We start from the raw sequence: 16,211 nt of genomic DNA, 5'->3' as shown, positions 1-16,211 counted from the left end.
AAATTGATCACTCAAAAACAATGCCTTTAAGTAAAAATTCTCATTTATCATGACAATTAATACAACTAATATAGATTTAAAATGGATATGAATAATAATTTAAAATGACTGGTAAATTTTTACAATAAGTTATTGATATTTATACACTTACAAATAACAATTATATACTTATTTCAGCTAATGAATATGGATGTTATATTTTATTTAGATACATTTTTTAAAAGCTTTGTAATGAATATATTAATTAAACTGATTCATGTAGATTACAATAACTTCTTGAAATTTAGATTATAGCTTCTACTTATAGTTAATTCAATAATCTATCTGTTTAAATCAAAAACATTTATAAAAGTAGAATTTTCAAATTTAAGCATTTAAGTAACAAAATTTAAATAAACATGAGCGAAAATAGCAGAGAAAATAGATTTGATGTTTAGTCTCCTAAAATAGCTACTAATTTAGTAATTTTACTTAGTGCCATAAATTTTTTTAACTATTTAGATTACTTTTATAAAAGTAAGTTGTTAAAGATGTAAAAGTTACTACTTAATAGTAAAACCAGTTTAGGATTAAGACATCCAGATCATAATCTCCTTAGAGGACAAATGAAAATTTGGAAGCAATTGATATTAACAAAGAAAATGAATAGCAATAGTAGTAGACTTAGAAGAAAAACAAAGCAGATTAAAAATAAAGTAAGCCATAGAAATCTAAAAATAATTAAAATGAAGAAAATGATGAAAAAGTAACAAAAGTAAAAACAATAAAAGTTGACAAAAAGATTGCAAATAGTAAAGAGAAGAAAAAAATATAAAAAAATAATGAAAATAATGTAGAACAGTAATTGTAATCACCTCAAATAAAATCAGAGAAAGATTATGAAAGCATAGTATTTAATGACTCTTTTAAAAAAAGGAGTGAAAGCAATACAGATTTGACTTTTACAAATTTTTAAAATTAAAGTTAATAAGCATAAAATAACGAACTAATTTAAGCATCTAAATCCAAAAGTAAATCAAATAAGAAGAATAAAGAATATGAAGAAGATACTGATGATGATATATTTAATGGAGGGGTTTAAGCTAATAAAACTAAATCTATAATTAACTTCAAAAGATCTACTTTAAAACAAAACAAATCTAATAAAGTTTTACCATCAATTTAAAAAATGGTAAAAATTTACAAATTATCTAAAAAATAAATAAATTTAAATTATATAAGATGAATACTACTGATGGCATGAGTATGGAGGAAAAAAGAGTTCCATCTAAGACAATAATTACAGAAGGATCTAAAAAAAAAAGACCTGAAGATAAGCTATCTAAAAAAAAAAAGGAGCTAGAAAAATAATTATGTAAAACAAAAACTAATTAACAACATTTATTTATCAATAAATAAATAAAATATTTTTATTTAAAAATAATTTAAAGTGCTCAAAAAAAAGAAGAAAGACATAGAAAGAATACAAAAATAAAAAGAGGAAGAAAGGTTCAGTAAATTTATTTTAGTTTACAAAAGTTAGTAGTAAATTGGAATACACTTTTTAAATAGGAATAGAAAAGTAAAGGCGAAAAGAAGAAGAATAGTATTTAAGTATTGAAAAAGATAGACTGAAAAAAGAGGAAGAAAAAATTGTAGAATTAAATAACTTTTATCATCAAAGGCAAATAAGTCTATTCAAAAAGATTAGACAAAAAGGTATTTATTATTATAATATAAATCAATATTAAGTATTTTTTCATAATAGAGAGTTGGGATTATACTATATAATGCAACAGAGGAAAGTTGAGGCTTCATAATAAATTAGAGCTAGATTCTTACAGATTTTAAATAGAAACAAACCTAACTTTAGATAAATCTGAATCCATAGAATAATATTTATTAAAACTATAATTAGCCTTGGATGTAACAACCACCACAATCAAATATATTCTCTAATTAAAAAATAAAAATCTCTATAGAATTACCAAGACATTGAAAACTACCTAGTTAGACTAAATGCAGAAGAAAAACCGTAAGAAGAAATAGATTGGTACAATAAACTTTTAAATGCCATTAAAGATATTCTTTTAATGAAGCTGTAAGACTTGCATATTAAAATACTCCAAGTATTTATTTATTTATTTATTTATTCATTTTTAGAAATTATTTAGAAAATATTTTTCACTTAATCCTTTAATTTTTATTTGAAATAGTATTCTGATTAATTATAAGAAGAAAAGAAATAAGAAAGTAAAAAATTATTATAATAAAGCATTTATAGTAAAAATAACATTCATAATAATTTAAATAATTAGTAATATAACAAGGACTTGATTTTGCGAGCTTAATTAAGTCAACGGCATTTGAAGAAAGACAAAAAGTCGAAATCACTTAAGAATATGTAGAACTACCGAAAATTAAATACATGTTTTGGATAAACCCTGTCGGAAAAGGAGGACTGAGAATCAAACCTGTAGAATATATTAACACAAAGGTATCTATTGAAGTGCCAAGACCTTATATTCAAAGTAAGGTTTTAATGACAGGATTTTGGATAGATATTGATTATTGTTAAGCTTAATATTCCCATCTTTTAAGCTTAGGTGGAGTTTTTCAATTCTAGCTCTTTGAGCTGCCAATACTACCAAAGATTTACAAAAGTAATTTATTTAAATTAAAAGATAAAATGAAATACAAAATAATTTTAAAATGTGTAAAAATAATTTATATTAAAAGAGAAAGAAATGCATAAAAAATCATAAATAAACAATATTCATTAATTATTTTAAAATTTGATAGAATACATTCTAAAATTTCAGAAAGAAAACAAAGATGATATTGTATAATTATTTTATCCTGACAAAACTATTGACTCTAGGGATCCATCCATTTTTAAGAATTTTGTACCCGTAAAAATATCTTTTCAAGTACCAAAATATATCATACTTGCAGAGACTCTATAGATTGGGCTTTGGGATGTAAAAAAAATAAAAATTTTAAAAATAAGTATTAGTAAATAATAATATCTTGCATTAAGGAAAATCTAGGCTGGCAGACAGATTAAGTTTAAGATATTAAATTCAATGAAGAATTAAGGCAGATAAGTTTTAGTTCTAATAAATTTGTTCCTTTTTCTCTTGTCTAAAGTAGATGTGAAGATTACCCTTATAGGTAGTGGCATATTCGCTCTATTTCTCCTGATAAAGCTAGAATAGATTTAGTCACTAAAAGATTTGCATTTAAATTTTTATTGAGCAAAAATCAAATAGAATTAATTGATGTTAATTAACACTTTTTGTTAGAGAAAATGAAAGGAGTTAAATTATCACCATCTCACTTTTTATAGGTAATTAGTTAATTAATATTTAAATATTTTTTATTAAATGATTAATATAAAGGAACTTAGAAAATGTGGAGTTAATTTAATGCCATAAAGTAACGATGCTATAATTTCTGATCTACTTATAAAAGTAAGCTTTTTTCCTCTCTTAAAAACTTTCTTTTAAATATTTTTAACATTTTATCTCATTTAAAAATGAGATAATTTGAAATTTAAAATTATTTAACCCAAAAAATTAAATTGAATAAAATAAAAATAAAATAAAATTTTATTATGGTCAGATGCTATCTAGTATTTGAAAATCATTAATGAATAGATGAATTATTCAATATTTTATTAGATTTGAATATATTTTAATCTAATACATCGATTTGATTAAATCTTTTATTTAAATGATACTTTTGTAATTATTAGATTTGATTATTTTTCTAAAAAATCTCATTTGCATATTTTAACTTAAAAAATTAATTTAAAAAGGATAAGGACTGTTTAGATAATTGTTTAAATGATATATCAAAAGCAGTAAGTGGTTTTTATTTCAAATCAACAAAATAAAATAAAAGCATAGGTGTCAATTAGCTATTAACATTTGTTCGATTAAATCCTGTAATAAATAAAATATTAAAGTTAGAAAAAAAATTAATAAAAATTGATTTTTAAATAGGATTATGAAGAATCATTCATAGAAAATACTGAAAAAGATTGGATTCTAACAACGTGGTATTCTAACAAAGTAAATATTAATTTTATTAATGAAATATTTAAAAAAATTAAGAACATAAATTGTATATACTAAAGGTCGGCTTTTATAAAGGAAAAGACAAGGAAAAAGACCAAAGCTATAAATATTTAAGAAATACAGAAACAAGGTCTAACTTCTATTTAGCTGTAAAATAGCTTGGACCTGATGCAGATGAAATTTCTGAGAGAATGAAAGAGGCATAAAATTTTGAATTTTGGAATACAGTAAGAGAATTTTTGCATCTTACTTAAGTTTTAGGTTATACATAATGAATTATTACACAACATGAAGATAGTAAAATAAATAAATAATAAATTATTATTTTGTTTCGTTTTTCATTATTTAAGATATATGCTATTTTCAAGAAAACGAAAATTTAATAATAATTTATAAATAAATTACATAAAATCGAGTATATTTATTTCATATATTTTTAAATGGTTTATATACATCATATTACTCTTCATTAATAAAGATTTGTATTTTAAGATCTATCCTCAGAAAGTACTAATATACATTTTTAAAAATCAGATAAATAACTATTAAAAAATATATCATTATTAATTAAAATTTTTATTAAATTATATAAATCAATTTTTATAAAACATTTTATTGATTTTTAGTAAATAAAATATTTTAGATTTACTTACCATCTTATTGAAAAATAAAAAATTTTAGAAGATTTGGAAAAGTATAAATATTTTTTTTTTAATGAAAAGCTATTTATAAATGAAATTTTTTTCATTATTTGATAATCTTCAGTACAGCACTTACAGGTATTAAATTCTTGTGGATGTAGAAAATTAAGAATTTAATTCCTCGATTTGCTATTTCGATTTATTAAATAAATAATTTTATTTTAATTTTTATTATTAAATATATTTTTATGATTTTTTACTTAAAATATGTATTATTATTTTAAAAGAAAATATTTATTATTTAATCAAATAATATTTTCTTAAATATTCTTAAGAAAAAAGAAGTATTAAGTTCGTTTTATAAATTAAATGAAAATATCTTGAAATGAAATAAAAAAAATTTTATAAAATCTCATCAAAATTTCAAATTTCAATCTGAATTTGAGATTTTTAAAAGCTTCAGAAAATTAATTAAGTAAATTTTTTTATTTTTATTTGACTTCAACTTAAATAAAAACAAATTAAAATATAATATAATAATTAATAAAACTATTATAAAAAATTAATAATAGAATTTAAAATTTTTAATTTTATTTTTAAAATAATAAAAAAAGGATTAAATGAATATTTATTTATTATATTGATCTAGTTGAGAGCTTATTCATGAAATGCTATATATATATATATATATTAAAATTAAATTAAATCTAGAAAAAAATTCACTTTCCAGAGAGAATAATTTTCAATAAAATAATTTTAAGTAAGTAATGAATAAGAAATATAAAATGTACTTAGTTCTTTGTTATAACAAATTTTGTGTAAATATTTAAAAATATAATCCTATTGGCGTTTTTCCGTCAAAATATCAAAAATTTTAAAGTATATATTGCATAAAAATGTTTAATTGTTCTATTAAAATAAAATTCTTCTTATTTTGGACTATCAATCCACCATTAGCAACCATTAGCATTTTATGTAAAATTTATTATTTTAATTTACTTATTATTTTGTTTTTAATTATTATAAGGAAAAATTTATTCTTTTATATTGTCAAAAACCAAACATCTTTTCTGTTTTGTAGGAATTATTTGATAAAAATTAAAGACTATTTTTATAAATATTTATTATTTTTTTTTTAATAAAATATGTTTTGTGTTTTTTTTTAAATTATATTTGAATTTAAAAAATTTTTTTTTAAAAATTATTAAAGTGATAAATAACTAAATAATAATATGGAAAGATTAAAAGATATTTTTATAGATAGAGAAAGATAAATATAATTAAAATAATTATATCATACTGCTTTAAAAAACTAAGTTTTTGGTTTCATACTCATATTTTTTTTAACACTTTTAAGCAAACCATAATCTTCTTACTAATTTTTTTATCTTTTTTGAAATGACAAGAACTTTTTATATGATTTTATAACTTAAGTAAAGTTAAACTTTGGGAAATAAAATTCTAATTCTTTGACAATTTCAAATTCTTTACCACATTTACCAAAGATATAATCTTATTCAAAAAATGTAGCATTATCTTGGAAACTCAAATTCTTGAGCCTGCTATGATGTTTATTATTAAAATTAATGTTTTAATGTGAATTGGGATTTATGTATAATCCTTTTATGTCCTGTTAGTATTTAATGCTCTTTAATTTGGATAAAGTGCTATTATTTTAAGTAAAACCTCTGCTACTATTTCTTTTCTAACTTCTGAGTAAATCTTATAACATATTTATTTATTCTTATAATTAATATTAGACTAAACTCACCCTGTGCATTCCTTTTTATTAGATTACTTGGATATTAGATGTATTATGTCCACTTATAGCATTCGTATTCATTATACTATCTTTGTGGTGCTCATCTACAGGAGAATTAGGTTCTTTATAGTTTTTAGAATTTAAACTAGTCCTAGATTATTACCTTTAATCTGGTTGTGTATTTACGATTAAAGTAGTCACTTTTTTCGTCTTGTTACGCGTTTCTCTTCTTTAAATGTTAAATTTTACTTTGTTAGAAATTTACTGCTTTAATTAATCAACTCCATTCTACTCATTTTGTGAGTCGATTGGAATTTGTTTCTATGAGGAAGGAGATAAAGAATCCTCAATCATACTACAATTATTATGATGTCTATTTAAATTTGGTATAGCAATCTTATTATCTGAAGGAACCTAATGGCAACTTTATGGTTCTGCTTCTAAATCTGCTTTACTATGAGGTATGCTTTTTTAGTTTTCATTTCCAAATATAACACTAGTTTAAATAGACTCTTGCTTAGAAATAGACGGGCATCTTTCTTGGTTAGTTTTACTCACTTAAGTTAATTGTTTTAAAGTGTCTGAGTAGTCAGATGAACAAGAAGATAAGCTACTAGAGGTATATTGATTATTATTTTACTCGTAAAAAAGTCCTAATTAAGAGTTGAAAATTTATTTGTCTTAAAAATTGTCTTTATTATCGTTTTCATTCTCATCTTTTTAATTAAACCAATATTGATAGATTTTAGGTAGTGTTTAATAGAATTCTTTATCATTTTATATCTTCAATATAAGCTACTATGAAGCAATAGAATCTTATTTTAAGTTATAGAAATAATTGACTAAATCACATCTTATCAGTTTCAAATCCATTTTGACTTAATAATTTTGTTAAAATGTTTTAAATTTTTTATTTTTTGAAGAATACTTAAATCTATCAAAATATTCGTCTCTCTATTAAAATTGACTGTGATTATATCTTTTTAATAGTTAGCTTTTATTTATTCGGAACGTCACTTAAGGGCAATTAAAAATGGTATGCTTATATTAACCACAACTTTAACAAGGATACTAGTAAGATTACCCATAAATAAATTAGTCTTTAATTTGGCATAGCTTTTCTTTGTCATTCTTTAAATGTTCAAATGTCTCTATAAATTGATTATATTCAATATATATTACAGTAGTAATGCCCTAACTTCTTACTTGTATATCTGATTCAGATTGCGATATAAAAATTTTAAAGTCAACAATCTAGTTCTCATTCTGTTAAAAGAAAAAAATTAAATAAATAATAAAGTTTATATTTTAAATAATTACATCTGAAATATATTTGTTTTCATTTTATGTTTTGAAAAAATATTCAATTTTTCCAGACTTTATAAAGTACAGCTCTTATAAATAGCTCCCTTTTTCTATTATTGTTTCTCCTGGTGCAAATGACTTTTCTTTCATTTTCAAGCTCAATCTGTTAATCAGTTCTTAGCTAAAGTTGTCTTTAATAATTTAGCATTTACTCAAAATTTTACCATAATATTCTCTCAAAATGTCCTCCCTTATACTTTTAGAGCATGTTTATAAAATCCTTTATCCTGTTATTAAGAAATACAATTTAAATAATGATTGGTATTCAACTTGAATAATATTTTTAATGTAAAATTAATTTTTTACCTTCTATATTAGTTTCTTCTTAAGATCCATTCAAGAACTCTAGGTACTTGAGAACTCTCATTTGAGAAACATTTTCTATTTACCTACTGTTTAAATATGACTAGATTATCTACTATTTCTATTACAACTACATTGATTTTTTTTAGATATTCTAAGCAATTTCTCCAATTAAATTTAGTGAAAAGGCAAAAAAACCGCATGTTATAAAAGCTACAATAATAGTATATAATTTTTCATATTAATTAATTGGATATATATCTCCGTAGCCTATTGTAACCATCGTTATAGTTATAAAATAAATCGAATTGATATACTGCTCTATTTTAGAGCTTTAAACTAAGTTTTAGGTTTTGATCCAATTTCTTTCATCGAAAGATTCACTAGAATAAACTCCTACAAAATAAAATCCACAACCAAAAATATGGATTAGTATGATGATATAAAAGACCAATTTGAGGAGGTCATAATATGCTTATAGCTTAGATTATAACTATAAATTCATATTAATCCTTGAAACTTTATCAGCAATCTATTTTTTTTAATTTAATTTATGGTCAAAAAAATTTAATTGAATTATTTTTTAAATATTATTAATTGATTAAAAAATTACTGAAGAATATCTAAAAATAATTGAGAATAAGCAGCAAATATATTTTTGACTAAACACCCCTATCAGAAGAGAAGAAATGCTAATCAAGTCAAAAAATAACCTATCCTAATAATATTTTTCATAAACCTTCTTCCTATTTTTAACGATTTCTCCGAATTCATAAATACCAATGTGAAATCCTAGAAAGCTATCAAATATAATCATACTCAAATAAAAGATCTGGATGTAATCAACAATGATCAATTATTCTTAGGTGATTTCAAAGCTTAAAATAAAAGGATAAACAATAATCAAAAATAAATAAGCAAGCAATGCTATAATATCCCACACAAGTAAATGAATAACATTAGGGCTAATTATTTCTATAGAATGTATGAAAAAATTCATTTTTTTTAAAATAATATTTAAAATTAAATTTTATTTTTTAAGAATCAACTAATATTGCCTATTGTTTTCATCTCTTTTTAACCTTAAATTTTTTATTAAATCAAAAATATTATTCTATTTTGATGGGATGACAATTCTATCTGGCTTGCTATGTTTATATTCATCAGTGATGCTAGACTTATCGTTTATTATTTTCATTTAAAATGCCTGTAAAAGAGACTAATTGCAGTATACATATTTTAAAAGGAAAGACTTTATAAATTTATATATATAAAAGAATGTTATTATTTTTATTTCTTAATCTTACTGCTCTTCCTTTTAATTATCTTTATTATCTTCCTCTCCATTAATTTCTTTTTGCTATTCTTCCTAATGATCAATATCGCTATTAATTATCTACATTAATTTTGATTTTTTAACTTATTTCATTTGTTGAACAGTCAAGTATGAATCTTTTTTATCGATTTAAATAGTTAACTACTTCGATTATCTTCTTTCATTAAATTGAATTTGACTTTGTATTTATTATTACATGGATTCTTCATTTAAATTTTCAATTGAATTCTTTGTCTTAATTGATAAGTTATCAAGAATTCTGTTTTATTAAAAATGACTTAGAGTTTGATCTATTGTTTTACTTGATTCATTTTCTTTATGTTCATAATTCAGGTTTTAATAATAATTTAAATTCGCAATGTTTGTTTTGCTTTTAAATATGCATTCTTCTTCTTCTATTTGACCGCTAGATACATGGTTTATGTCTTATATTTTAAACGAATCTTCTTGAAAGAGTCTCCTTCTATTAAGGACACCATCTTAGTGAATCTAGTATTTTTACCTGTTTAAAATTATTTCAAATTTTCATTTACATTATAAAATGACTCGAATTTATTTACTAAGCTTAAGACTTCTACATTGATCAAAATTCTACTTGTTATATTAATTAAAAAATTTATAAAGCTAAAAAAGATTGTTATTCTGAATTTTTTTAATTTTTTTAAGTTATTAACAAACAATTTATATTATCTAGTAAGAAATAGTTAAATTTTGATCTATCTCAATAATTAAATGAATAAATAAAATTTTATAAAAAGATTGTTAATCAATTAAAGGAAATATATTAATTATTAAATATATGATTAAATTAATAGCTCTTTAAAATTTTAATTCAAGTTAAAAGAATAAACATTCCTTTAATAATTATAAAATTATATTGATTACTTAAAAATAAATCATGCACTTAAACAGAAAAAATTAAATGATTTCTAAAAATGAAATTACATTTAAAAATATTTATATAAAATTAATCAAGTACAGAATTTATCAATAATCACTTTTAAATTTATTATGGATTTGCTTAAAAAATGCCTTATTTCTTCTAAAAGAAAGTAGGTCTCTTATTGCGATTTTGATTATTTTAATTAGCTGCTATTTAGTTCAAAGATGTATTTGCTCTGTTTCTCTTTAATCTTGTTTATTATTATAGTTTTTTGTAAGTTTTAATAACTGTGGAAAAGTTTTATTTAGGGTAATAATTTTAGTACTCTTTATATTTTTCAAAGCCAATACCACATTTACCAAAAAGTAAACATTAAGAAAGTTAATTATTTTTGAAAGTGCTATCTCGAGTAAAAGACTTTTTTATTGATTAAGTTTTACTTGCTCTCTGATGAGTAAATTCATTATTTTTTACATTGAAATTTTTCTTATTATTATTTAATTATATTGAATTTTGAGCCTAATTACCTTTTTAAAGATCTTCACATATAGAAGTCCTAATCAGTTCTATTATATTTTATAAAGCAGTATGCTAAATAGCTTTATTTTCTAATTCATAAGTACCACTTCTAAAAATATCTATTTCTTTTAATGATCTTGTCAAGCTGTTTCTTGATTAGATTTTTTTATCAGATGGATTAATATTTTTAGGTAAATTAGTCTTTTGTTTTTCTTATTTATTTCTATTAAATTTACTTTGCTACTAACTCTAATTCCTATGAAATTCTTAATTAGTTTGATGTAAATCTTTTAAGCTAGTAACTTAATAATAAGGATATACATCTTATGCTAATTCGCCCTCTTAATTTTGTGCCATAAATTCCTCTTAATTTGGTATTTAAGTATTACTAAGCTTATTTGAGAGGATACTTATCTTTTTTTCTGAAGGAATTTATTAATCACTTGTAAAAAGCCTCTACTAATCTTATTGTTAAGCTAAATTAGCTGTTACAATCTTTTTTTATTCAGTAATAAGATTTACTATCTATGAATTATTTACTTAAGATTATGGATTATCCATAGACTAACTCATTTTCTAAAAGATGCTAACATTATCACTTTCATCGTTTTCACTATTGCTTGAAGTAAACTCTATTTCTTATTATTTAAACCTTTTGACTTTTTTATATTCTAAAGTTGCATCACTATAAAAGCAGTAATTACTAATTTAAGTTACATCCTAATTATTTAAGTAATAATCTATATTTATTCTTGGTACATTCAGAAGAAAGGCTTTATCATCTTCATTATTAGCCAATTCTTCAAAATTTAATTCTGGATAAGCGATTTAATATTACATTTTAGCTTAATTGCATCGAAAGGATTTTAACGATTATTTGATTAATTAACTAAAAGTTAATGTATTAAATTGACTTTTATCAGATATTTTGTGATTTCTAACATATTGTTGATTTCTTTCTTAATATACATTTTCTGTATATTTACTTAAAAATCTCATTTTACTTACCTTGTAGCTAATTTATGGACAGTCATTTAATACATGTTTGTACAACCCACAACTCCTGCATGGAAACAAAAATATCTAATCGTAAATGAACTAATCCCTTAATTGCTAATATTTTTCCTATCAGTTAAATGAAAAAAAAAATATCTAAATTATTTATAAAATTAATTTTACCAAACTTAAAAAATTTATTTTTATTGTAAAAGTTATTTATTACCTTCTACTTTTATATTTGTTTTACTATGAAAAAGGGGGCAATAGTTTTAAAGCTTTAAGATAATTTTTATTGCCACTACATAAAATTTCATTTGGTTTTTCTAAAACAAGGCATTTAATTTTAAAATAATATAAAGTTTAATGAGTTTTTACTTTATCACTTTAAAAATTTTAAAGAGTTTCAATAAAGGCAAAGTGATCTATATATGAAGCCAGTGTAATCCCTCTGCTCTTTAATGATAAATCTGATGGCTATTAGCTGAAAAATATTCTGATGTCAATAGTTGTATTTTCGTATTGAAGCTTTATTCAAATTGAAAAATAATTAATATACTATAGATCCTCTTTATTTAAGACCAGGTTAAAATCAAGGCTAGTCTCTTAAATAAACATATTTTTTAAAATTAAGGTCTTGGCCTTTATTTAAATTGCCCTTAATTGATAAGGGTCTATAGAAAATTTATATTTTCAATAAACTTAAATGAAAGAAGTAACAAATAAACTACTTCAATTTTATTTTTTTGAGAATTTTTGTTATTAAAATGGTAATCAATTTCCCCTTTTGTCACAATAAATAGCTAGGAAAGCTTTTCCCCTCTTTCAATTATCACTTCTCCTGGAGCAAAAGTTCTTTCTTTCATATTCAAACTCAAAGCATCTAAAAATTCTTTGCTAAAAATTGACTTCAATAAAATACATTTTTTTAATACATTTCCGAAATATTCATTTAAAATATCATCTCTTATTTCTTTTGAGCAAGATTAAAGAAGCCTTTAGCCTATTAAAAAATGGAAATAAATATAATAAAATAGATTATAATAATTTACCTTCTTTAATATTTTAATCTTCATTGTAATTTAGGAATTCAAAGTATTTTAAAACTCTTATTTAGGAACTAAAATCGATATTTCTGCTATCTAGATATTTATGAATCTGAAATTATTTTTAATTTAAATCATCTGACTTCTTCTTTATATCAGTTAGAATAGATCCTATAAGATTTAGTGAGAATCCAAAAACAAAACTAGTAACAAGAGATATAACTATAACATAGAGTTTTTCATATTAATTTACTGGGTATATATCTCCATATCCAATAGTGACCATTGTCACCATTATAAAATATATTGAAAAAATATATTGCTCCTAAGTAGACTTATTCTATAAATTACAATAATTGATCCAATTTTATTCTTATTACCCATAGCTAACAGATAATTTTCCAGTTAAAAAGAATCCACATCCACAAAAATGGATAATAAACAATATCACAAATGCTAACTTAAAAATATCATAAAAAGAAGAATAATTAGATTTCAAAGCCAATTCCATTATTACTTTTTAAAATTTTCCTTTTATCTATTTAAAAAATTAAATTTATTTATGAAAATTAAAATAATCACAATCACTAAATTTTTAAAGTTTAACTTCTTAAAAAAAAAATTACTGATTTTTATCTAAAAAATAGAGAAACAATGCAAAAAAATTATATGTCAGTTATAATTCCTGATAGTAGAGAGCATATACTAAGGATGTCGTAAGCTAATCTCTTATTGGTATATTCCAAAAAAATTTTTTATCTGTCCATCACTATTTTACCAAATTCATAGATTCCAGTATGAAAGCCAAGAATACAATCAAGTATAGTAACAAATAAAGAAATTATTTGAAGTTTATTTAAGATATCTGATGAAATTAAGCTTTGATAACTAATATCAAAAGGATAAATTATCAAAAAAACTATCTAAAAAATAATAAATAGCAAATCCCATATTAAAAGGAGGAATTTATTTGGACTTATTATAGGTATGGCTACTAATAAATTTTTTAAAAAATTAAATAAATGGGATTAAATATTTTGAAAGAATTTTTGAATAAATGATTATTTTTATTCACATTTGGTTTCATTTTAGAATTTTATTTTATTATCTCTCAAATATTTAACTTTGTCAAATATATTTTTAAAACTAATGCTATTATTATTTCTACTTAAAACTTTTTTATTCTTTTCCATAAAAACTGTATTATCATTAATAATATTATACTGAACCATAGATAAATATGAGACATCTCTTTAAATGTACCTAAGAAGAAATTCTCTTATAAATTTGTAAACATATGAAAAAGTTATTATTTTTTTGTATTGATTCTGCTCTCTAGGAGGCGCACTACATTAAAATTCTGGTAACTTAATTTACATATTTTAGTTTTATTCATTGCTATTGCTTAATTTTACATAATCATCTGAGGATTTTTCTAAATTATAGGAGTTGTTTAAGTTAGAATTTTTCTAAACTTTTAAATTTTAACTAATTAATTTCAAGCTTAAATCATTTTTCGATTATCTTTTTTGAATCGTCTCTAAAATTGTACTAGAAGCTTTAGGAGTAGTACTCATTTCTACTTGTTTATTTTATCCGCTTATCTGATTCTTATTTATTAATGAACTTAAATTCAATTATGTGTTATTAGATGTATTTTCATCACATTAATCTGTTTTCTGAATGCAAAAATGTTGATTCTATTCTAAATCTTGATTAATAGTGCATACATTAGAGGTATCTTAATTTATAAGATTATCTTCTAGATAAAGATCATAAGAACCATTAAATTATTCGGTATTTGTGTTATATTCAGTTAATGAATAGCTAGTTTTTGCTTTTTATTATATTTTATCTTCTTCAAAATATTTCCTTCTATTAAAAGCTCCTTCTAGGTTTATATTATACATTTTTATTCTTATTTCTTAGTATTTGTTTAAGTCTACTTTTCGATCTTCTGAATAAAGCTATTAGTTAATTAAAAGTTAAACTATTTAACTAAAACTTAATTCATTTATTGTAAAAAAAAAATTAAATAAATTTGAGCTTAAATACACATCAATTAATTATTAATCAAATTTTAATTGGTTAGCAAATTAATTAAAATTTAGTTTTCCAATAAAAATGATGTATTTTATTTATTATTTTAGAGTTTTAAAAATACAATTTTTAATGAAAAATTAATTTAAATACAATAAAAAATTTACTCAATTATTATTTAATTACCTTATTTAGTTATGGTTTAAAAAATAAAAAAAATTTAGTTCAAGAATTTTAATTTGATAAAGATGTTTTAATTAAAAATAGACTACAAGAATAAATTTATTGATTAATAAATTTTAACATAAAAAAAAATAGATAAATCCTGTAGTTATTTTTAATAACAAAAAGTTTTAATAATTTTATAAAATTTAAGTGAAAATAAATTTCATAAATATTACTCTAATCTTGATAGAAGTTATTTATAAAATACATTTATTATTTAAAAACTGATAAAATGACAAAAAATTTATTTTTATCAGGCTTTAATCATCAATAGAAATTAAAAAATAATATTCTTAAAATTTTTTATTTATTCTTTCCTTTAATATTTTTTATTATTTACTTTATTTAGTGTTTATTTAAATTTTTATTATTCATTATTTATTATATATTTTTTATTTGTTTGCTTTTATTTTTATTATTTATTTGCTTTTTTATTATTATTTATTTAATTAATTTTATTTATTTATTTTTTTATTTATTTAATTATTTTTTATATTTATTTTTTATTTTAAATTTTATTTTATCTAAAAAAGAGATAAATCGGAGCTAAAAGTTAGAGCTTGTAATAAAAAATAGAAAATTTATTTTATTTATTTATTTATTTTGATTATTCCGTACCACTTCCATCAAGATTTTTAATCATTGATTTAATGGATTTTCGGGAGAGTATTTAAAAAATTAGAAATCAAATGGATTTTTGAACGGGGCTGCGGTTAAAAGTAAGAAGCAGTAAAACTATATTTTTGCACACACTTCAAGTGATTGAAATGATTTATTAATTTTAACTGCCTTCTTCTTTTGGAGTTTTAAAAAATTATTTCCGTTTGATTTCATCTTTATTAGATCTCTCTTTTTTCCTCTTTAGAAATGTTTCTATTTTTTAATATTTATCAAAATTTAAATTAAGAATTTTGCTTTTCTTTTCTTTTATTTTATTTGAAAAAATTTATTCAATAAATTTTAAGAAATATGAATGTGACTTTCTTTTTTATTAATGAATGAATAGGTTTATATTAAAATAGACAAATCTCTTA

The 16,211-nt window shown here is 21.1% G+C and overlaps 5 protein-coding genes across 5 annotated transcripts; 1 reads left to right on the top strand and 4 right to left on the bottom strand. All coding sequences in view use genetic code 6, as the record gives it.

Moving 5' to 3' along the window:
- Nucleotides 1-398: 398 nt before the first annotated feature.
- On the top strand, nt 399-4,336 carry TTHERM_01326860 (cancer susceptibility protein, putative; the record flags this gene model as incomplete). The annotated part of the gene is made up of 15 exons (XM_001029750.2): nt 399-461; nt 518-1,171; nt 1,222-1,354; nt 1,431-1,493; nt 1,552-1,698; nt 1,748-1,905; nt 1,962-2,108; nt 2,196-2,232; nt 2,298-2,642; nt 2,782-2,960; nt 3,020-3,328; nt 3,381-3,452; nt 3,800-3,928; nt 3,987-4,055; nt 4,121-4,336. 15 exons carry the CDS (start codon nt 399-401, stop codon nt 4,334-4,336), a joined length of 2,721 nt encoding a protein of 906 aa, XP_001029750.2.
- A 1,660-nt stretch (nt 4,337-5,996) lies between these two features.
- Nucleotides 5,997-8,838, bottom strand: TTHERM_001326843 (cation channel family protein; the record flags this gene model as incomplete). The annotated part of the gene is made up of 4 exons (XM_012799086.1): nt 8,746-8,838; nt 8,136-8,664; nt 7,785-8,056; nt 5,997-7,730 (listed from the first exon to the last, which is right to left on the bottom strand). Exons 2-4 carry the CDS (start codon nt 8,635-8,637, stop codon nt 5,997-5,999), a joined length of 2,508 nt encoding a protein of 835 aa, XP_012654540.1. The 5' UTR covers nt 8,638-8,664; nt 8,746-8,838.
- Nucleotides 8,839-9,326: 488 nt separating this feature from the next.
- TTHERM_001326837 (cation channel family protein) lies at nt 9,327-10,048 on the bottom strand (the record flags this gene model as incomplete). The annotated part of the gene is made up of 3 exons (XM_012799085.1): nt 9,327-9,384; nt 9,440-9,970; nt 10,029-10,048. 3 exons carry the CDS (start codon nt 10,046-10,048, stop codon nt 9,327-9,329), a joined length of 609 nt encoding a protein of 202 aa, XP_012654539.1.
- A 397-nt stretch (nt 10,049-10,445) lies between these two features.
- On the bottom strand, nt 10,446-14,902 carry TTHERM_001326831 (cation channel family protein). Its single transcript, XM_012799084.1, has 5 exons — nt 13,539-14,902; nt 12,919-13,450; nt 12,598-12,869; nt 12,245-12,394; nt 10,446-11,995 (listed from the first exon to the last, which is right to left on the bottom strand). Exons 1-5 carry the CDS (start codon nt 14,820-14,822, stop codon nt 10,463-10,465), a joined length of 3,771 nt encoding a protein of 1,256 aa, XP_012654538.1. The 5' UTR covers nt 14,823-14,902; the 3' UTR covers nt 10,446-10,462.
- Nucleotides 14,903-15,430: 528 nt separating this feature from the next.
- Nucleotides 15,431-15,820, bottom strand: TTHERM_001326825 (transmembrane protein, putative; the record flags this gene model as incomplete). Its single annotated transcript, XM_012799083.1, has 1 exon — nt 15,431-15,820. One exon carries the CDS (start codon nt 15,818-15,820, stop codon nt 15,431-15,433), a length of 390 nt encoding a protein of 129 aa, XP_012654537.1.
- Between the last annotated feature and the right edge of the window lie 391 nt (nt 15,821-16,211).

This window comes from Tetrahymena thermophila, assembly GCF_000189635.1.
Source record: "Tetrahymena thermophila SB210 genomic scaffold scf_8254517, whole genome shotgun sequence".
Classification (NCBI taxonomy): Eukaryota; Ciliophora; class Oligohymenophorea; order Hymenostomatida; family Tetrahymenidae; genus Tetrahymena; species Tetrahymena thermophila.
The sequence above is the reverse complement of the archived record's forward strand: the minus strand, read 5'-3'. Positions and strand labels throughout refer to the sequence as shown.